At 36.2% G+C, this 22,049-nt stretch overlaps 1 protein-coding gene across 5 annotated transcripts in view; it reads left to right on the forward strand.

Annotated features, from left to right (window-relative positions):
• HCFC2 (host cell factor C2) overlaps window positions 1-22,049 on the forward strand; it is a 50,090-nt gene that overhangs the window by 22,889 nt on the left and 5,152 nt on the right. Inside the window, exons 11-17 of one of the 5 annotated variants that reach the window (XM_027070959.2) lie at window positions 4,062-4,265; window positions 4,832-4,905; window positions 6,871-7,008; window positions 8,567-8,752; window positions 9,151-9,189; window positions 9,457-9,742; window positions 10,974-13,066. In XM_027070959.2, coding sequence (XP_026926760.1) covers window positions 4,062-4,265; window positions 4,832-4,905; window positions 6,871-7,008; window positions 8,567-8,752; window positions 9,151-9,189; window positions 9,457-9,742; window positions 10,974-11,158 — 1,112 coding nt within the window. In that variant the 3' untranslated portion in view covers window positions 11,159-13,066. Of the gene's footprint in view, window positions 1-4,061; window positions 4,266-4,831; window positions 4,906-6,870; window positions 7,009-8,566; window positions 8,753-9,150; window positions 9,190-9,456; window positions 10,000-10,734; window positions 13,067-22,049 lie in introns of those variants that run through there. The other 4 variants (XM_027070965.2, XM_027070962.2, XM_027070960.2 and 1 more) reach the window with 4 other exon arrangements.

A 22,049-nucleotide genomic window follows, 5' to 3' on the forward strand; every position in this document is an offset into this window, starting at 1 on the left:
GTGCGAGCAGGGGAGGGCAGAGAGAGAGAGAATCCCAAGCAGGTTCCGCGCCATCAGTGCAGAGCCCAGCACAGGACTCGAACTCACAGACCATGAGATCATGACCTGAGCCAAAACTAAGAGTCAGATGCTTAATCAACTCATCCACTCAGGTGTCTCAAAGATGGCACTTGAAGTAAAGCCAAAGCTTTTTACAATAACGATAGGGAATTATAGTCTCTGAAAAAGTAAATGTTCTATGGTTTTGATCCATTTTCAAAATAATAATAAACTAGCCACATTGACCCTAGTTAGAGTGATGTCAGGATACTAAGAAAGCACTGACCTGAATTGCAAAGCTTAGTTATGAGGTATGGAACTCAAATGAGGCAAGCTCTTGTATGACATTTGAGGTTGGCCAGTATGTTCAGTGTCACGTTCCCATTACTGTATTTTCTTAGCACTTAGAACTATCTGAAATTATCTATTTGGGGCAGGGATTTTCTTGTTCATCTCTATTTCCTCAGCACCCAGATCCATGCTTGGTTAATAGTAGTCATTTAGTAAATATTTGCTTAGGAAATAACTGGATTATCCTCAGAAAGATAGTTCATTTATGAGAACTGTTGATTACATTCATGCGACAGCTTGTACTTTGGTGATCCTTATATTTAAAATGAGTTCATTTGAATATTCTGATGCCATTTCAGATACATTGTATCTGATTTCAGTATCTAAAGTTATTTTATAAATCTCATTCTGATGTCCCTGACATAGAAACATGTGACTTTAGAAACGCCTGGGTGGCTCAGTTGGTTGAGCATCCAGTTGTTGATTTCGGCCAAGGTCATGATCCCAGGGTTGTGGGATCAAGCCCTGTGTTGGGCTCCAGGCTGAGCGTGGAGCCTGCTTGGGATTCTCTCTCTCCCTCTGCCCCCCTACCTCACTTTTGTGTTCTCTCTCTAAAATTAAAAAAGAAAGAAAGTAAGAGAGAGAGAGAGAGAGAGAGAGAGAGAGAGAGAGAGAGAAAGAAAGAAAGAAAGAAAGAAAGAAAGAAAGAAAGAAAGAAAGAAAGAAAAGAAATGTGACTTTATTTTTAATTTGAGAAAGTCATGACAGCTGATATAAATCTAATGCCTCTTCAGTGATACAAACTTAACAAGATGAATATTATTTTTATTTCCATTTTTTTAAATGTTTATTTTTGGGAGACAGTGCAAGAGGGGGAGGGGCAGAGAGAGAGTGGGGTACAGAGGAGCCGAAGCGAGCTCCATGCTGACAGCAGAAAGCCCAATGTGGGGTCAAACTCATGAACCATGAGATCGTGACTGGAGCCAAAGTCAGACACTTAATCAACTGAGCCACCCAGGCACACCTTTATTTCCATTTTTCTTAATGAGTCTGTGGTAGGTAAGAATATTCAATGAAAATAATTTCCTGTAATTTTTCCTTATTTCATCACCTGTGCAAAAGGAGAGCACTTTTGTTTTATTGATTTTCAGGTGGAATCATTTGGTTAAAATTATAAAAGCCTGGTCCTGGACCTCAATTTATATTTCTTTCTTATAGTGATTTTCTATGTCTATCTTATAAAGAAGTTTATGCTCTTGAAAACAAATAGGAGCTTTGAGATTTCAGAATCTTAATGTACTCTAAATCGTATGTTGTAAGACAGTTTAGAAAAAATTAGTACGAAACAAATGGGAAAACCAGAGTGGTTGTGCAGCGACAGTATCACTGACAGATCGTAGACATTCAAATCTGTGAATGATTGGCTACCCAATCTCAGGTTAACAAGGGGAGATTGGACCTTTTTCTTTGTAGGTTGGAGTAGCTGGTATGTTTCAAAAGTGGAAGAGTGACATGGTTAGTTGTTATTGTTGTTTTGGAAAGAACACTCTGGCCTCACCATCAGAAGAACTGGAGTAGGAAATGATTGGGAGGCTTCGTAGAAGGTTCTTTTAGGACTCTAAGAGATAACCAGAGACTGAAGCAGTGGGTGGAATGGAGAGGAGAGAATATATCATTTCTGAGAGTTTTAGAAACTAACATCTATTACTAGCCTTGGAAACTGGTTGGATATGAGAAATAAAAACGAGTTTACCATGACTCCCAGTTTTTTGGTTGTATATTCAATGAGTGATGATACTCTTTATCAAGAAATGAAATATAGGAGCCAGAACAGATTTGGGAAAAAGGTAAGTTCAACTTTGAACTTAGTGTTTTTGAGACACTTGAGGAACATACTGGTAAAGATTTTTAATCGGCAGTTGGATATTTAGGTGTAGAGTCTAGGTGGTAATTTTTGGCTGGAGTATAAATTTAGAAATTAAAGGTAACTAAAATATAAGCCCCACAAGGAGCAGTGACTTTATCTGACTTGTTCACTGCGAGATTCCTAGCACCTGGCAGTGTCCAGGATATATGTATTTGAGAGATGTATGATTTATGAATGGTAGTGAAAACATAGGAAAATATGTAAATGGAGAAAAGAGAAGGCTTGGGAACACCTGCATATAAAAAGTCATCTGAAGAGAAGAAGCCAGCTACAGAGATTGAAAAGGGGTTCTTAAAAGGCCAGGAAAAGAACCAAGTAGATTGGTGTCCTGTTTTTTTTCTCTGTAGTGGTCATCTCAGTTTGTGTATGCATGTTTCTCTACCACACGATTATAACTTCATGAAGTATTAACCATGCCTGCTTTATTTAACCATTGTAGAAGCATGCACGATATCTGGTAAATAGTAAGTCCTCAGTATTGTGGAGTGAGGGGTGCCTAGGTGGCTCAGTTGGTTAAGCATCCAACTCTTGATTTTGCTCAGGTCATAATTTCACAGTTCGTGGGATGGAACCCTGCTCAGGCTCTGCGCTGATGGCGTGGAGCCCACTTGGGTTTCTCTCTCTCTGCTCCTGCCCTGCTTGTTCTCTCTTTCTCTCTCGCTCTCTCTTTCAAAATAAATAAGCATAAAAAATATTGTGGAATGAGTAATTATAAGTCATAGAAAGAAACAACTTCAAAAAAGGAGTATGTGGTCGGCATTGTTTATGTTGCAGAAAGGTCAAGTAAGTGGAAATTGAAAAGCATCCCTTAGAAATCATTGACGTTTGCCAGAGCCATTTCATTAGAGTAGAGGGGTAGAAACCAAATTTGAGGAGGTCAGGGAAGTAGAGACTGCTCTGAAGGAATTAGTGAGGGGTAATGGCAACTGGAGAAGATTTGTGGAGTCAAAGAAGATGGGTGTTTTGTTTGCTTGAGACACTTGATAATGTTTAAGGACTGAGCGCCAAAAACTGCTAATGAAAAAAGAATCTGAAAACCCTGAAGAGAAAGGAATGATTGATAAAAGAGGGTCCCAAAATATGGGGAAGGGATAGAACCAAGATCACAGGAGGATTGATTATCCTTCCTCTGGAGAGAGGTCAGTTCGTCCTCTGAAATGGAAGAGAAGATAGAAAGGATGGGCCCAATCATAAATGTGTTTCTAGTTTAGGGCAGAAGAAGGCAGAAAACTCAAGGCATTCATGCCTGATGACTTCTGTTTCTTCCCCTAAAGTGGGAGGCAAGGCATTTGATCTATGATTTAGAAGAGTCCAAGAACAATGATTCAGTGTTTAGAATGGAAGAAGGACCTGAGAAGTTAGACATCTGTTATCTATGTAGTACGTTTTACTTTATTTTTCTTTATTTTTAAAAAAATATTTATTGATTTTAAGAGAGAGAGAGAGTGCATGAGCAGGAGAGGGGCAAAGAGAGGGAAAAAGAGAATCCCAAGCAGGCTCCATGCTGTCAGCGCAGAGCCCGACATGGGGCTCGATCTCAACAAACTGTGAGATCGTGACCTGAGCCGAAATCAAGAGTTAGAGCTCAACTGACTGAGCCACCCAGGTGCCCCTGTAGTCCACTTTATTTTTCTAAACATTTTATGTTTAGCCTAATGGTTAATTCATATGCATGACATTTGCAGTGCCTGTGTTTATGATTTTTAAAATTGAAATACCAAGAACGTGTGACAAGAACCATAATAAGATAGCACATTTATTGCAGGTGTTATGTTAATAATTGTTTTTTTCGCTTTAATTTTAGGTCCTCATACTTCAGCAAATATAGGTGTTCTAAGTAGTTGCCTGGACTTAAGAACAGTAATCCCTGAAACTTCTGTATCCAGTTCTGTTTCCAGCGCACAAACTATGGTAACCCAGCAGACCATTAAAACTGAATCATCCAGTACAAATGGGGCAGTTGTTAAAGATGAAACTTCACTAACAACATTCAGTACCAAATCTGAAGGTTTGAAATGTGTTTCACATACTGTATTTTGAAACATTTGTGTATATAAATTCATCAAACTTACTTGTTTAGATGGGAATTGCATTTCATCTTGGATTGAGTTATATATAAACAGATAAAACATTCCAATTAAAATTATTATATAACATACTCTTCTGCCTTCCATAAAATATTTAAATCAGCACACACCAAAATACGTTCAGAATGTGTTTTTCCTACCGTGAATATATTCAGCAAATTTTTTTTCCATAGAAAAGATTTATTCTTTAGACTATGGGGTAACAATTCCTCCAGCTTGATAGATTTCTGATTTTATAAATTCTCATTTCATTCTTTTGCTATAAGAATTGTGTTTCATCTTTGGTAAACGTTCTCTGAAGTTCTAGCTGGCCATCAAACCCTTGAGAAATGAACATTGTGAATGAATTTGAGTTAGAGGGTCCGTATTTCTAATTATTGTGCTTTTCTCCCTGGGGCTATTTTTTTATGTTTATAAATTATATTTTAATGTGTCTGTTTGATAAGTGATCATGTAAGTCTTATATGATGAATTGTTTGGTTTTTAGTTGATGATACATGTGCCCTGCCTGCAACTAAGATCAGCCGTGTGGAAACACAGGCCACAGCGATGTCATTTTCTGTAAGTACGTGACCTGAAGATCACTTGTGTTTACAGGTGGCCAAGTATGCTTTAAATGCTGAACAACTTCAGCGTGAATTCATGAGAAGATTCTTGAGTGTCCTTTAGTAATGACTTGACATAGATTGAGAAATGAAGGCTTGAATAGGAAAATGTTTACAGTATACACTAAGTGAAAAAAAGCTGCATAAAAAGTAATATAGATATGCTGTGGTCCCAATTTTATTAAAAGATTCACACAGTAGATACATTCCTACTCTCACGTGAATCCACATACATCCATACTACAATGCTGGATGACTTTCTTCAGGTTGTGCGACCATAGATGCTTTTTATTTTCTTCTTTGGGCCTTCAGTATTTTTGTATAGTGAAATGTGTTACTTTCATAATCAGAAATATGTATGTGTGTATGTGAACATATATACGTATATATGTAAGTTACATTAGTGGTTTAAGAGTAAAAGGACATGGTACAGAATGGAAAACTTGAATGGCTCTATTACTAGCTACTTCTTAGGAGAACAGCAGAATATTGCAATATGAAAATAAAAATTGGGTAGGCATACCTATTGGGTAGGCCAATAATCTACAACATGGCATCGTTTTATGAAAGGCCAGAACTGGTCTGCATGGCACCAAACTTAAAATGCTAGGAATGTGCCTCACAAGTATACACAACTGTCTTAATTACATAAATACAAGGGTAATACATATGTGTGTGTGTGCATGTGTGTGTATATACCTTTTAATTTATTTTAAAATGCTGAGTCATTTCAGCTTTATTGCTATGAGCAAGAGTTTTTATTTGACCTAATATTTACCTCTTAGCATCTTCAAGAATTATCTGTAGTTTTAGTTTCCTTTCAATCATGATTTTATGGATTTTGATCATAGTTTTATCTTCATCAGCTTTCACCTTTCCAGAATGTTACGTTAAGTCCTAGAGTTCTTAGACTCAGGGAAAAATTATTAAAGGGAACGTTTTTCTCTTCAATCTGTCTTGCAGCACATCAGACAGAATGGTATTTGTTATTTCAGTTGGAGCCAGTTGTTTTATAAAAGTTGTTGAAGAGAGTTTTTACAACTTTAAAAATGAAAACAAGTTTAAAGCTATTCCTTTTTTTAAAACCTTAAAGACTTTTCTAGTTAGCTCACTTTGTCATGTGTGATAGCCTAAATAACAAATAATGTGAATTATAAGCATGTACCTCTGCTGTTATATATTTAAGACAGAAATAAATAACTGAAGTGCACATTTGTTTTGAGCTTCTGGAAACAGTGTCTCATTTATAAAGAAGATGGCTTAAAAAGGTTAGTTCCAGGGATAAGTATAATTCACTTATCACTAAAAGTAGTTTAAGGTAGAGGAAGTGTATTTGTTTTAAAGCAAGGTAAAAAATGTAAAACTGTTTAATCTGCTCCTCTTTAGTATATACTAAAGTATATTCAAATTGCATTTTAGTTTTGAACATTTTTTCTCCTTTTAGGTTTGGAGAATCACAGGTATTTCAAGTGCAAAGATCACTGAATTTCTGCTAGTTGTTTTTGAATCTAGAAATAAGCCAGCTTGGAATGAATTTTTCCTTATTTGCTCCTTTTGGAGCAAGGTATAATGTCACACTAAAGGGATTACATTTTCTGAGAGAGTCTCTGAAATGACAATGTTCTATAAAACAGCTGGCATTTTAACAAATCACTGATTGGAAAGCATGCTAACTCTAGCTAGGTTGATAGTCCAGAGCTACTGACTTGGAGAATGCCTGTCACTCCCCATGTTTGAATTGGCATCCCTGTTTCACTGTCAGTTGACCTAATCTGTTAAGAGTTTATTTACTTATGAGCTGTTAATGTTGTGGTGTTTACCCGTATACCTACTTGTAGATCACTGCATGGATTTGTTAAATCTTGAAGTTTCTTATATGCTCAATAAGAGTCTTGATAAATTTTTCTTTCTCTAAAATTAGAAAGAGACTCCTTCAAATCCAGTGGCCACAGTGAAAGCAGGAGAACGACAGTGGTGTGATGTAGGAATTTTTAAAAATAACACAGCTTTGGTGAGCCAGTTTTATTTGCTGCCCAAAGGGAAGCAAAGCATCTCAAAGGTAGCTATTGATATGTTTTCTACACTGTGAGTTTGTAAGTGTCACAAATGAGGTCTTTTTTTATAACCCTGATTGAAGTCACTTTGGATGAGTGAAATTGGGATCTGTTCACAGTCTATAATTAAGAGTTCTATATGCCTTCTTATCTTGTATTCTTTTATAAGGCTCTTTTTATGGACTGTATCATAAGCAGGTCACTTAAAAAATCTTATACAATCACTGGGCTGGATTTTGAGTCAAAATTAATATGGTCTGGCCAGTACAGATAAGGATGTCTTTTAAATACCTCTAATTTTGTTATCTGGTATGTTTAGAGAATGAACATTTTTTCTTAGAACTTTTTTAATTCCTGATTTCACAACTTAAAAAATTTAATAGCCCCTGTAGATGAAGGAATACAATCTAGTTTTCTCTTGATTCTGAAACCCCTTAAAGTGGAACTCATATATATAAACATTAACCCTCTAAGAATTATCAAATAGATAACAGCTCCAAAGCACACTGAACTAATTTTTTTCTGGAATGGGGGATTTCAGAGAGTGAATTGCCAAGGAAATAGCTACTTAGTTTGACTCTCCCAAAGACCTGCACAAACGGACAATATATCATTTATCATTATATTTTAGTTTCTCTAATATTACCTCTGGCATCTCTCTTTTTCATATAGAATTTTTCCAATTGTTGACAAAAATGAAAATCCTGGTGAATAATTTGTTAGTATTATACCTAATGAAATTTCTGGCTGTAGCTTAATTTCATATATTAGAAATAACGATATCTAAGGGCCTAGTAATTACCTGTTTTTCCCAAAAGAAAAACAGCATAAAATTTAGAGTCAGTAAACTTGGGTTTGAATCATTAGTTCCAGCACTCAACAGTGTGACCTTGGAGAAGTCACTTGTTTAACCTGAGACTCAGTTTCCTCACTTATAAAATAAAAATGATAAAGCTCCCTTAAAAATGGGAATGATACATTAGGACTACCTGTCTCACAGTGGTGCAGTGAGAGGGAAAATATGGAAAAATTGTTTGAAAGTTATGAATGTTATGATCTTTCTACCCAGAGTATACAATCAAATTATTTAACATTTGTTCAGCATCTGCTGAATATTAATTTTTAAAATGCTCCATAATACATGCTGATCACTTCTTTTCTGGCAAGTTTGCTTGCCTGTATCCAAAGGGTATTGTTCCTGGTTAGACTGAGAAGAATTCCTCTGAGATTTCTATTCTAAGTTTATATGGACGGTTGTTTCTTTGCTTATAGTGGTTGTCAGTTTTTTTCTACCTTTACATTCTTCATGTGCAGAATATGCTTAAATTTCTTTTTATAATCAGTGGTTTTTAACTGGAAAGGTCACTTTTCCTCCAGATAAGAATCACTGATTTATAGGCTTAGTTGCTTTTGTATTTGGAGGGTTTATTCCATGTGTGACAGAGGGAAAAAATTAAATGTGAACTAGAACCTTAAAACATAATTCATTCTTTGAAAAGTTTTCTTGTTTAATGACAAAATAATTGCACTTTTTCTTTGACTTTTGTATATGTTATATTTTAGATAGGAAATGCGGACGTACCTGACTACAGTTTACTTAAGAAACAAGATCTTGTTCCAGGCACAGGATACAGATTCAGGGTAGCAGCCATCAATGGATGTGGAATAGGCCCTTTCAGCAAAATCAGTGAATTTAAAACTTGTATTCCCGGTTTTCCTGGAGCTCCTTCTGCAGTCAGAATTTCAAAGGTGAGATGTCCGGTCAAGTCTTGGTGATTTATTTATTGAAAGTTTATACATGAAGTAAAACCATCAGTTTAGAGATTCTTGTTAGTAACCGATGAAATGAGAGGTATCTAAAAGGGGTATCTAAAAACCAATGTAACATTGTGTGTCAACACTATTTCAGTTTTTGAAAAATTAAGTAATAAGTGGGGTGGATTAAAAGTTTAAAAAATATTGCTTGCTAATAACTCATAATTTTAAGGACCAAATTTCAAGCAGAATTACAGCATCCAAATTCTAGAAAGTCAGAGAAATCTGGTATGCTTCTTAATATTAACTTTGTTCTTGTTGTATGGAACCAAAAAGTTTGTGTTGGAGAATTTTAATAGAACACATGAAATTGAATTATATTTTATCCTAAGGTCCTGCCCCTCTTTAGAGAAGAAAAGATCTGCTTTCAGGTAAGAAAAATCCCTTTCTTGGGATGGTATAGGCAGACATTTAAGCCTAGTTATGATATTGAAAAGTGGGCAATGAAGTAAACATTGTAAATCCAATTAAGGTAAGTTTAAAAAAATCGGTAATAAAAGTTCTAATATCTAATGCAATTACTTTAGCAAAAAACAATATTTTGTGTTCTAAAGATAGACTCAACATTATAAGTGATATTAGAGAAAATTTCAGAACCTTTACCTGTTTTTGTTTTTGTTTTTTCTCCTCTCTTCAAGAATGTTGAGGGTATCCACCTTTCCTGGGAACCTCCAACTTCACCTTCTGGAAATATTTTGGAATATTCAGCCTACCTGGCTATCCGCACAGCACAAATACAAGATAATCCAAGTCAACTTGTGTTTATGAGGATTTATTGTGGTCTTAAGACATCATGTATAGTAACTGCTGGGCAACTTGCAAATGCACATATCGATTATACGTCCAGGCCTGCCATTGTGTTCAGGATATCAGCAAAGAATGAAAAGGGATATGGACCAGCTACGCAAGTTCGATGGCTTCAAGGTAACAATAAAAAAGCACCTTTAAATTGAGTTTTTTTTTCTTGTTTTTGTTTTTTTTTTTTTTTTTTTTTTTTTTTACTGAAGCTATTGTGATGATTATTTATTAGTAACTGGTTATGAAGATTTGTCATTTAAAAGAGTATTCTCTGACTGTATTTCTAGCACTTATGAGTTTGAGTTTGTAAGTTGTTCTTAAAATGTATTTGCTCAATTTTAGATCCAAATAAAAATAGAAAAGAAGCAAAGACTCTCTGAAAATTAGTGTATGGATTCGTCCTTACAGTTATATAACTGCTCTTTTATAAAGGAAAATAGTAAAATTAAGATAAAAGCTAGAAGGCTTTATTACCCCAATATCTTTTCTAAAGGCCACGTAACTCAGTCATCCTAGAGGTATTGAGATGATTCTAGTAACCGGCTGTTGTACACTGTGCTGTCTTACTTAGTAGATGTTCTCTCCATTGTAAAGGCCCTGTCTTTGAGTACTCCCTATAACTTTATTATTCTATATGAGCAGTGATTCTCTAACAACTGTCTTCTACTGGATAATATCTGTGATACTAATATTAGGAGCCGCTATTTGATTCATTTTTTTGTTTACCTACAGTTAGCACAGAGCTTAAGAAATTAAAAAAGAAAGAGGCGAGTTTAGAAACTCTGGTTTTGAATTTTCTTTATTTTCCAAGAATCATGGCAAAATACAAAAAGAGTAATGGGTTTTCTTGATTCATACCAGGCTGATACATTGGAATATATTTTTGGCCAAAGCACTTAATGTACCTGGTCTTTGATTTCCTCATTAATACAAGAGGGAGTTAAAAGAATTTACATATAAGGTTTCTTTCAGCACTAAAATGCTGTCTTTTCATCAGAAGCAAAGTATATCTGTGAACATTTTAGCAAGTGTTTTAATGGCTCTAACTTTGCTTTTGCTGAAACTAAAACATGCGAATTTAAAATTCAAAATTGAAGTACATGTCCTCTTTATTGCAGAAACAAAGAAGCACCTTAACAGGACACAAGTTTTGAAATAGTGTTTTAAACATTTGTAAGATTTTTGTAAATGCTCTAAATGTTTTATTTTTGCATTGTTTTTACCTCAAAATTGTATAAACTTTTTTACAACTGAAAAATAAGCATTAGACAGCTTACTCAGGTCCCATTGCAACCTTAAAGATGCAGATAGGCATTATGGATACTCTGCCACAGGTAGCTTGTTTTGAACCTTTTAGGAATTTCCCGGTTCTGCTGCCGATACAAATCTGGAGTGAATATACAGAGCAATATAACTGCAGAAAAGATGGTTCAAACTAAGAGCCGTAATAACTGCAGGGGCCCAGGCCTATCTGTTTCTACCATGCGACCTTATGCCAGGTCAGGTGGACTGAGTAGCTGTGTCCTCGAGCTTCACATATAATACTCCCGGACACGATGGATTTAATTGTGCAGGATTGATATATGTGTATGTTCCAGTTACTAATTTAAAGTGTATAGAATATTTTAATATATAATTTTTGTAAAGAACTGGGATTTTTATACTACAGTATTTGTAATTAATGTGTCTCACTAATTAAGTTTCTCTTGAAGAAAATATGCAAGCTGTTAGACACATAATGAGTGATTTCCAAACTCTAAAGGTAAAATAAATGCACTACTCTGGTATTATTAGAATACCTTTTTTGTGGCTGTATGAATCCTAAATCTTTAAATGTGTATTTTTACAAACAATGTTTACAAGGAGCTTCTCTGGTTTGTTGTCTCAGCACCTCCCTTGGTGAGAGCTTCATTCTGCATTTGTTAAATTCATATGCTTTGCTTTTAGCATATGCTTGCTTTTTGCACTAGTAGAATTTTAACTTACCTCATTATTATGTTTGTAATCATTTGTATAGCTTCCATAATATGTCTGGTATAGGCTAAACAAATACTTAACCAAAGTTAAAATAAATGGTAAGCAGTTTTGCACATATTAAATGCTAGGGTTTTTTGTGTATATTTGTGTGTTTAGTTATAAAAAGAGTAAGAATGAAAAGTTATAGTAAGTATATGTTTCAAGTCCAATTTAATGATTTATCTGCTTTATTAGAAAAAAAAGTCTGGCTTTTAACTCCTTATTCTCTGCATTAATTAACAATTTGCATCTTGAAGCACTTCCCTTAATGACAAGGACGAAATTGACTTTAAGCAAAGAATAGAATATTTGTTTGAGTGTGCACATTTGTAACTATTTAGTATTTGGTTTAGTTTACTTTGCTTATATGCCTCTGTTGTGCTATGAACCTGTGGTTCTAAATACATCTTATTTTCTAGAGAGAAAGGCAGTCTTGCTATATACCAAGGGATTTGTGAAAATAACAAATGTTTTTACTTTGACAATTAGCCCAGATTCTGTTACCGTTTTGTTTTGTTTTGTTTTTTGGCATTTGTGCATTAAGCACTGGTCATATTTATTGGTGACTGAAAGATGCCATTGAGAGATCTCTGTGGCTTGACATTCATAGTTAATAACAGATCTTTAAGCTGCGTGTTCATGAATAGAATGTACTAGGGTAAATAACAAGAGAAGTGCATTTAGCTTCCTATGATTTGCACATTTTCTAAGCGAAGATCCCTTTGAGTAGCAGTGGGCTAGATCATGCAGGTATCTTTCATATGAGGATTTACACTGAGTTAAATGACTCTTTACTCCTCCTTGCTGAATAAGCGATTCAGATGTACAAGCCTTTGTGCCATAGTCCTCTACCTGGGCTCTACAACTTTGGTTCACATACGTAGTAAAAAGATTTTGATGTTGCATGCTCTTAGAATTATATTTTCTAAGATATTGTATTGGCTTTGTTTTAGCTTAGTAAACTGTTTTGGCAGTTTAACTAGAAATAGGGTATTATAAACTCACTGTTATCTGCATTCAAAAAAAACAATCTGATTGCATGTATGAGGCCCCCTTGCTCTATAACCCAATTACATAAATATAATCATCTCTAAGCAGGTGAAACTGTTGGCCTGTTATTTCAAAGACTTGTAGTCTAGCCAAGATTTGTTCTGGTTAGAGATCTGGTCTATTATAACTGAAGGTATTTTTATTTTAAAAAATTGCGGCACTTGTAGCATCAAAATCACTTGTAACATTGCCTATGAAGAGATAATTAGGTTGAAAGTTATTGCAGTAATCTGCCCATGAATGAAATAGGTTGCAAAATAGACTTGGTCTTTGACTGCTTAAGGTATAAACTGACAGTTACATTTCCCAAGACTGATTTTAGGCAGTTTTATGTGTTATGTACCAATGATGTGTAAAATAAAGCACCTTTTCTATTATAACCAATTACAGGTGTTATTTGTTTTGAACTATATGAGAGAAAAATTAGTGATGGATGGCAGAGTAAATCTGTAAAATGTTGATTTTATATCGTTCACTTAAAATAACATAGGCAGTCTCATAAAGAATAGATTGTATCCGAAAACTTGTTTTTAAGTTAGTGAATTGTGTTTGGGAGTCATTTTCTCATAGAAATGCAAAGCCTGTCTCTCTAACCCTTACTGTGGCTGAGCTAATAAGTAAAAAGGCACATGGCTACAGGAGACAAATCTAAACTGTTGTCATCTCTTTTGTCCTCTAGTTGCTTTTAATTTTTTGTCTGTATGCTTTTCACCCATTTTAATTCACAGCAGCCAGACTTCTGTCCTGCTATTCCATCAAAACGGCTCTAGCAAAGGTCAGGGATAACTTCTCATTTCCCAAATCTAGTGATTTCTCTTGTCATTTGTAACTTAACCATTCCCTGGACACTTGGACATTTTCTTGGTTTCTGTGCTACCGCTAGCTCTTCCTTCCCGTAACTCCTCCTGTCTGTAGGCCCCTTTTCTACTCGCACCTGCCTTCATTTGTTTTTTTCAAGACTCATGTCCTTTTTCAAGATGAAGCATTTCCTGACATGCTCCATTTCCAGGTAGATATGACCCCTTTGTCTTATGCCCCCACTGTCCTTTGTCAAATCTTCTGTCATAGCTGCCTAAAAAACATTGTGTCCTTACTTGTTAGCATTGTTCTCTCCCTCTGCCAGATGGTAGGTCTTTGAGGTAGAGAGTGGGTCTTTCTATTTCTTACATATCAGCCATTTAGCTGGTACTTAAATATGTGTTAACATGATTAAGGAAAATTGTCACCTTCACATTTCTCCATATTCTCACTCCCCTCTCTCAAATTGGGGTCAGAGTGGGAGGAAGGCTTTGATAGGGAAACAGATTTTAGCTCCTCTTACTTCGGTTCCTAAGAGTTCTGGGATAAATAAAGAATATGTCACATATATACTGGGCTAAACGGGATTTAACATAGGTATGTATAGGTCTCAAGCAGAAGTCTTTGACCTAAAAAGATCTGAGCATTTAGTGAGATTGGTAGGTATTGCTGGGTTATGATTTCTAACATTGGATGAAATGGAAAATGAGCTAAAAATATTTCCAAACTATTTCCTTATAGAAAAGCCATGGACTCTTGTCTAACATTAGAAAAAACAACCTACCTATTTGATATTAAGCACTGGGACTGCTGGAAGACATAGAACACCAGCATTAATACATATCAAGTCAGGCCACTATTGTCACCTCCAAGCTTATAGGACAAAGGATTCTTTCACCACTAGAAAACAACATGACATTGGCACAACTTCCTTCCAGGTTTCCCAGTTAGAGTTGGGATTCCATACTATTTCTGTAACTCAAGAAGACTCTTTTTTCTTTTCTTTCTTTTTTTTTTTTTTTAATCATGCCTGAAAAAACATGAAATACAACATTCTGGGGAGAAAAATTTCTATAAACTGAATGAAGAAAGAAAAGGCTTTAAGATCTAAGGATATCAGCCTCCTTGTTCAGAATAGATTTCTGTATCTTATTAGTATCTATTTGCTTCTTTCCTATCCTCTGAGGAGCTAAAATCAAGAAATGTCCACTTGTGAGATTGTTAATTTCAGCAAGGTCATCTGAAACAGAGTGTGAGGTTCTTTTGTGTATTTAGTACCTTGGATAAATTGAATTGAACAAGGGCCTGATACTTAAAGGCCATCATATTTGCAATCTGACTACTAGTAATGCCAGTGTCTCAAATTCAAAAGTCTTGAGAATACAGGTTATAAAGCCTTTGGCCTTAGATAGAGAGAAGGTTAGGAAGTCACAGGTATGAGGGAGTAGAGACAACAGAAGGATTCTCTATTTCCTGTTTTGATTTTGCTGGTTCAACAAAAAGTCTTTGCAGAGTATTTAGAGATGTCAGGGTGTTTACTCCTGAAGATAAAAAAAAAAATGTAGAAAGTATGAGTTTGTGTTATATCAGTAATGAAAGCTACTACAGAGAAGGAAATGGCCCCCTTCCTACCCACCTCCCCCTTCCTGGTCTCCTTACCACCCAGGGACAAAAAGCTAAAGGAGGAGAACTGAGGAAGGCACAGGAGAACCTGTGCCTGAGCATTTGCAGGTTAAAAAGAAAAGGTAGGACTTGTATTTGTTTTTGAACATGGAATAACTCTATCCACTAGTTAATCATGGTCCAACAAATATCCAGCTGTGACCAAGAGGATCACTCATTCCTTGTATCTGGGGAGACAGAGTGGAAGTTCCTGAAGAACCTGAGAAAGGTTCCCTCCTAATTTCTCTGTTTCTTACTGGAGAGGGAGGAAAAAGCTGCCAGTATATTAATGACCGTCCATCATAATAAAGGTGTGGGTGTGATACTTAGGGCAGCATAGCATGTACGAGAGTGGGCAGAGTTCTGAAGGTCCGACTTTCTGATATAAAAGTCATCCTGCCCTGGGGGGTGCAAGATGGCGGAGTAGCTGGACCCTCAGCTCATCCCACCCCTCCTCTACAGTCATCCTGCCACCACTTGCAGTTTAGCGCCCCCTGGTGGTGTTGTCCCTTCCACCTTAAATAAAGGTGAGATTTTTAGGTCTTGTAGCTGCCTGGGATTTTTAAAATAGCTACAGCAATATCTGGAACTTCCCAGTGTGTTGGCCCTGTGTTAGACCCAGTGGGGGCGAGATTGGGCCTGGAGAATACACTTTGGACTTCCCCATTTTCTGGGAATGGGTTGCAGTCCTTTTGCTGCCAGGCCTGATCTACTTCTTGAAGCAACTCACCCAAGATAATAACTTTAGCTTGCCGTTTGGGGAAAGGGGATGGATGGAATGTTTCAAGATGTTTTGTTTTGTTTCGTTTTTTCTTTTTTTCAAGTTTTGAAATTGTGTAACAAATTTATGGCTATTTTCCTGAATCAGGAAAAATTGCACCTTAACTATCCCTTATTTAATCTGCGCAGTGTCACTGCCAGCAATGACCTTGGCAAAGTCACGATTACAAAATTGTTATGACATTTGTGTGACCAACCTGACACTGTTATTGACCAATGTGGAGAAACAATAACTACCATGCGCTTTCTGTATTTGGGGGGTTACTTAATACATAAATACATTATTAGGAGAATGTGCCAAAGGGAATTTGTACTATTGAAAGTCAGCAGAATTCAGTAAAGAGGCAGCGTCTCCATCCATTTATTTTGGAATTCGCATCACCTGTCTCTATTTTCTGCTTTATACAAGAGATTACACCCAGTGTACAAAGTAACCGGTTAACCAGTGTCATGTTGGTGACTCTGATTCATCCTGGCAGAGCAGGACTGTAATACTCCCATCTCGTTGGATCTGAACCTTTGGGAAACTGGTTAACTTCCGTAAGGAGTAGCACATCTCATCCCTCTTTTTCTATTTTATCAGGTGCTTCTTCCCTACCAGTTAAAACAATTAGCTGATTTGCAGTGCACAGCAGTAGCTGAAGTACGAGGAGATGTTCCCTCTCTTTATTGATGACATTATGTATTAAATAACCTTATAGCTTTTTTCTTTTAAAATATTTCTTGTGAAATAAAATGATCACACATGTATTCAACCTTCAGCATAAGAACTAGAACATTCTCAGATACCCAGAATGCCCCTATTTTTCCTCCCCACCCCCCACCGCATAAGGTAAACATTATTGTGGATTTTTTTGTTAATAATTCCCATGTTTTTATTTATGGTTCTACCATCTATGTATGTATCCCTAATAGTATGCTGTTTAGATTTACCTGGTTTTGAACTTTCATGTAAATGGTTTCCTGCTGCATTATATCCTTCTGTGACTTTTTTCAGGCATTGGTTTTGAAATTCCCATCCGTGTTTATGCATGTAACCGCATTTCATTTGTTCTCACCGCTGTATCGTATTCCATTGTGTGGCTCTCCCACACTTTACTTATCTGTTCTTCTGTTCATGGAGATTTGGATTGTTTTCCATTTTGAGCTATCAAACAGTGCTGCCCGGAACATTCTGCCAATTACAATGGAAGCTCCATGCGGGCAGGGATTTTGTCTGTTTTGTCTGATCTTGTCTGTTGAGACACTCACGATGTCTAGGACAATGGAGGGCACATGGCGATGCTAATAAATATTTGAGGAATGAATGAATTCTTGTACCTTTCCCCTGGCACACATGTACAAGATTTGCTCCAGGGAGGTTGTGTTCAAAGTATGGTCCAGGGACCCTTTCAGGGGCTCTGTGAGGACAAAATTATTTTCGTAAAATTACTAAAACATTATTTGTCCTTTTCACTGTCATTTTTCATGAATTTATGAATTTTTCCAGAAATGATGACATCATCACTCTGACAGCTAATCAAGTGTATACTTGTGTATTTTTGTGTTTTGAAAATGCCTCTTTTAATTTTCAATTTGGTAAATATTGATAAATATAACCCACACAAACAACTGATTTTTGAGGTCCTCAGTATTTTTTAAGGATGCAGAGAGGTTCTGAGACCAAAAATTTGAGAACCACAGCTCTAAGAAGCAGGTTTTGCTTGGTCGTGCTGAACTGTTTCTGAAAGCATTGGTACCAGTTTACGTTCCTCCTGGCAATGGTTGAGTGCCATTGTTCCATGTCTTAGCAAACACTTGGTCTTGACTATCTTTTATATTTGCCAATTGGGTGGTGATTATATGGTGTCTTACTGTGGGTTTAATTTGCATTTCCCTGATTACTAATGAAATTGAGGGTTTTTTTTTTTTTTTAAATATATGAATGTGTTTCCTCTTATGTGAAGTACTTATTCATGTCTTTTCCCCATTTTTGTATTAGGTGTGTCTTTTTTTCATTGATTCATAGGATTTCTTTATAAATTCTGGGTACCAGTCCTTCGTCAGTTAAACATGTTGTATATATATCTTCTCCCAGTTTGTGTATTATCTTTTGTAATTGTATTGAATCTGTTGATCAGCCTGGAGAAAATTGATGTCTTTTCAGCAATAAGTCTTCCTAGCCAAAAACACTGTGTTCCGTTTATTTGGTCTTCTTTTAATATCTCTCAATAAACTTTAATGGTTTTTCTCCATAAAGGCCTTCATGTATTATATTAGATTTCTTCCTATGAATTTTTATATATTTTTAATGCTATGGTAACTTTTTAAATTTTTTCTATTCTAACTGGTTGTTTCTAATATAGATCATGTGCTATGTGTTGATTTTGGATCCAGCAGCCGTGCTAAATTTTTATTCTAATGATGTATTTAGATGCTCTTGACTTTTTTAATACAATCATTATCGGCAAGTAGTGAGAATTTTCTTCCTTTATGATGCTTCTACCTTTAAAAAATTTTCTTCTTTAGTTTCTGCACTGGCTATAACCTGTAGTACAATGTTGAAAAGAACTGATAGTGAACTGATAGTGAACATCCTTGTTTTAAAGGGAATGCTTTCAACATTTCAGTTCAGTAATTTTTTTCCCGTGTAAATGGCCTTTATCAATTAAGAAGATTCTCTTCTATTTCTGCTTTGCTAATAGTTTTATTATGAATGGGTGTTGAATTTTATTGAATGCTTTTTTCTCATCTATTTACATGATTGAATGTTTTTTGATGTTAATGTATTAAGTAATGGTGGCTGACTTTATTATTGAACCAACCTTTAATTCCAGGATAAAGCAACTTGGTCATGGTGTGTGTGTTTTATAATACATTGCTGGACTCAGTTTGCCAATATTTTGTTTAGGATTTTTGCTTCTGTATTCATGAGTAAAACTAGCTTATAGTACTTCTTTTATGCTCCATCATTGACTAGTTTTGAGGTATACTAGCCTCATGAAATGAGTTTTTCAATTGTCTGGAAGGGTTCAAGATTGGAACGAGTCTTTAAAACCATTTGGTCTGGGCGCCTGGGTGGCTCAGTCAGTTAAGTGTCTGACTTAGGCTCGGGTCATGATCTCATGGTTCATGAGTTCAAGCCCCACATCATGCTCTCCACTGTCAGCATGGAGCCTGTTTTGGATCCTCTGTCCCCCTTTCTCTCTGTCCTTCTCCCACTCGTGTGTGTGCTCTCTCTCAAAAAATAAATAAAAAAAAAACATTTGGTCATTAAGAAAAGATTTTTAACTATTGATTCCATTTCTTTACAGATCATAGGAATATTAGGATTTTATATTATTGAGTCGATTTCATTAAGTTCAATAAATTTTTCTAACACTTCTCCATTTCATTAAGTTTTTTGATATGAAGTAATCCATATTTATGTTTTTAGTTTCCTCGGCATCTGTAGTTATGACCCGTTTTCATTCCTGTGAGTTTATTTTGTGCCTTCTCATTTGATTAATCCAGAGGTTTGAATATTTAATCCATTGTTATTTTAAAAGTAGATTTCTAAATGCTAAAAGTGCATTATGGTTGTCTTAATCTTTATTTCTAATATTTTACCGGCGAATATGAGCTACAATATTTTAATTTTCTGAAATTTGAGACTAGCTTTATGATTTATGTAATCAATTTTCATATATGCTCCATGTATACTTGAAAAGAGTGTGCATTCCCCACTTGTTGAGTATAGTGTCTATTAAATCAAACTTGTCAGTCATGCTGTACAAATCTTCTCTTTACTGATTTACTTGATACTTGATTTATTTATAGAAGAGTCTCAAGATCTCATTATAACTAGATTTCTCAATTTCTCATGAAGTTCTGTTTGCTTTTTCTTTTGGCTTTATTATTAAGTGCATATTAATTTAGAATTTTTGGATCTTCCTTGGTGATTTAAACCTGTTATAATTATGTAGTGACTGTTATCTCTATTAATGCTCATTGCCTTCTGTCATCGTTGTTGTTGTTGCTGTAGCAATATTTTGGTTAGTTTTTATCTGAATATCATCGATCTTTCTTTGACCTTATATTTTGAGTTTGCAAGAGACACAATACAAAGATAAGGCTGAAGAAAATTTGCCCTTTTAACTGGATACTTAAGTACATTTATATCCATAGTGATTACAGATATAGGTTGGGTTTATTTCTAGGTCCTCATCATAAATGTATCTTTTAATTGTCCACTCCCTACTTTTTGCTTTGTCTTTCATCTTTCATTTTCTTATTCTTTTCTCCCCTCCTGTTTTTTTGGTTTTTTTTAGTTTTCAATTATTATTTTTTTCTTATGAACTCTGTTTGGCTTATGAATTTTATTTGTTCTGTGTATTCTTTTGCTCCTTATTCATATTTTCTACATATCAATTTCCATGTGTTGGTACCAATATTAAGAGTCTTCGTGGGTGATTTTGTTGTATAAGCTGTGTTTTTGTTTTCTTGTTTTTTTTCACTTATGGTACCATTTTCCTTTCAACTTTTGTTAGAAAATAGGGGTTATTTGAAGTATGGACTAAAATTGAGACCTTTAAGGGAGTATGTTTGCTCCGCCAGATACCCAGAGACTACGAACCTGAGAGCATTTTAAATATTCATTTATTTTGAGAGGGAGAGACAGAGCTGGGGATGGGCAGAGAGAGAGGGAGAGATACGCTGTGGGCGCAGAGCCCGATGCAGGGCTTGATCTCACAAACTGAGATTGTGACCTGAGCCAAAATCAGAAGTGGGATGTTTAACCACCTGAGCCACCCAGGCATCTCTGAGAGCACTTTATATTACCAGCTTGATGGTTCTGTGATTTCAGATCACAAACCTTGAGTGCTGGTCTGTACTTACGAATTTGAGGTTGTAGTCGTTATTTATCCCCTGCCACCCGCACCAAAATCGCGACAGGCAAGGTTCCTTGCTGCCCATTTCTCTGTGGCAGTCCTGCTAGACTCCATCCTAGATGAGCCTTAGGCTTTATGTCCAGTGCCCCTCCACTCCCATCAGTTCATGGTCTCCAGAGTTCAACAGAACTCTTGGGGCAAAAGCAGGCTTTGGTGCTGGCTTACCTCACAGCTTTCCTGTTTTCACTTCATTTTTGTGGAGTTTTGCCTACTTTTGTGTCAATGCAGTGATATATTTTAAATATATTATCTAATATTACTTTGTCTTATTCAGCATTTGCATTCGTTTTGTTTTTAAGTGAGAGAGAGAGAGCACGCGCATGAGTTGGGGAGAGGAGCAGAGGGAGAGAGGGAGAGAAAGAGAGTCCCAAGCAGGCTCCATGCTCAACGCAGAGCCCAATATGGGGCTCGATCCTACAACCCTGGGTTCATGACCTAAGCTGAAATCAAGAATCGGATGTTTAACTGAATGAGCCACTCAGGCACCCCCGGCATTTGGTTTTTTTGAACCAGGAGTCATTGAGGGTATCTAGACTGCCTTACTCTCAAGAAATGAAGTCTAAACTAGAATTTGTTTCCCTCTGCCCTTGATGTGAGTATTCCTGCTCACACGGCAGTTTGTGCTCCATAAACAACTATAGGTTGCTTAGTTCTCTCCTTCACACTGTCCTGCAGGGTAATACTCCTGTGGTATGGGTACTGCTACTTGCAAGGTTGGGAATGTACACAAATAACCCATTTTTTTAAAGTTTTACTTTTCCTCCAAAGTGAGGAATGGCTCTGCCATTTTCTTAAATGGCTGTTAGCTCAAATATTTCTTTCTGTTCTTTGATTAGAGATTGCTTTGGTCTGAGATAAGGATTTGGTCTTGGTCTCTTGCAGACCGAATATTGGGCATTATGTATGCGAGAATAGGCCCCCTTGGCATACCTGCCCTGGCTGTAAGGCACCATCCGTTATGACTTGTCTTTGCCTAGCGATGTGTTTTGTTTTTTAATTTTTAAAATTTTTTTAAAATTTATTTTTTTTAACGTTTATTTATTTTTGAGACAGAGAGAGACAGAGCATGAACGGGGGAGGGGCAGAGAGAGAGGGAGACACAGAATCGGAAGCAGGCTCCAGGCTCTGAGCCATCAGCCCAGAGCCCGACGCGGGGCTCGAACTCACGGACCGCGAGATTGTGACCTGAGCTGAAGTCGGACGCTTAACCGACTGAG

This window comes from Acinonyx jubatus, chromosome B4 (assembly GCF_027475565.1).
Source record: "Acinonyx jubatus isolate Ajub_Pintada_27869175 chromosome B4, VMU_Ajub_asm_v1.0, whole genome shotgun sequence".
Lineage (NCBI taxonomy): Eukaryota > Metazoa > Chordata > Mammalia > Carnivora > Felidae > Acinonyx > Acinonyx jubatus.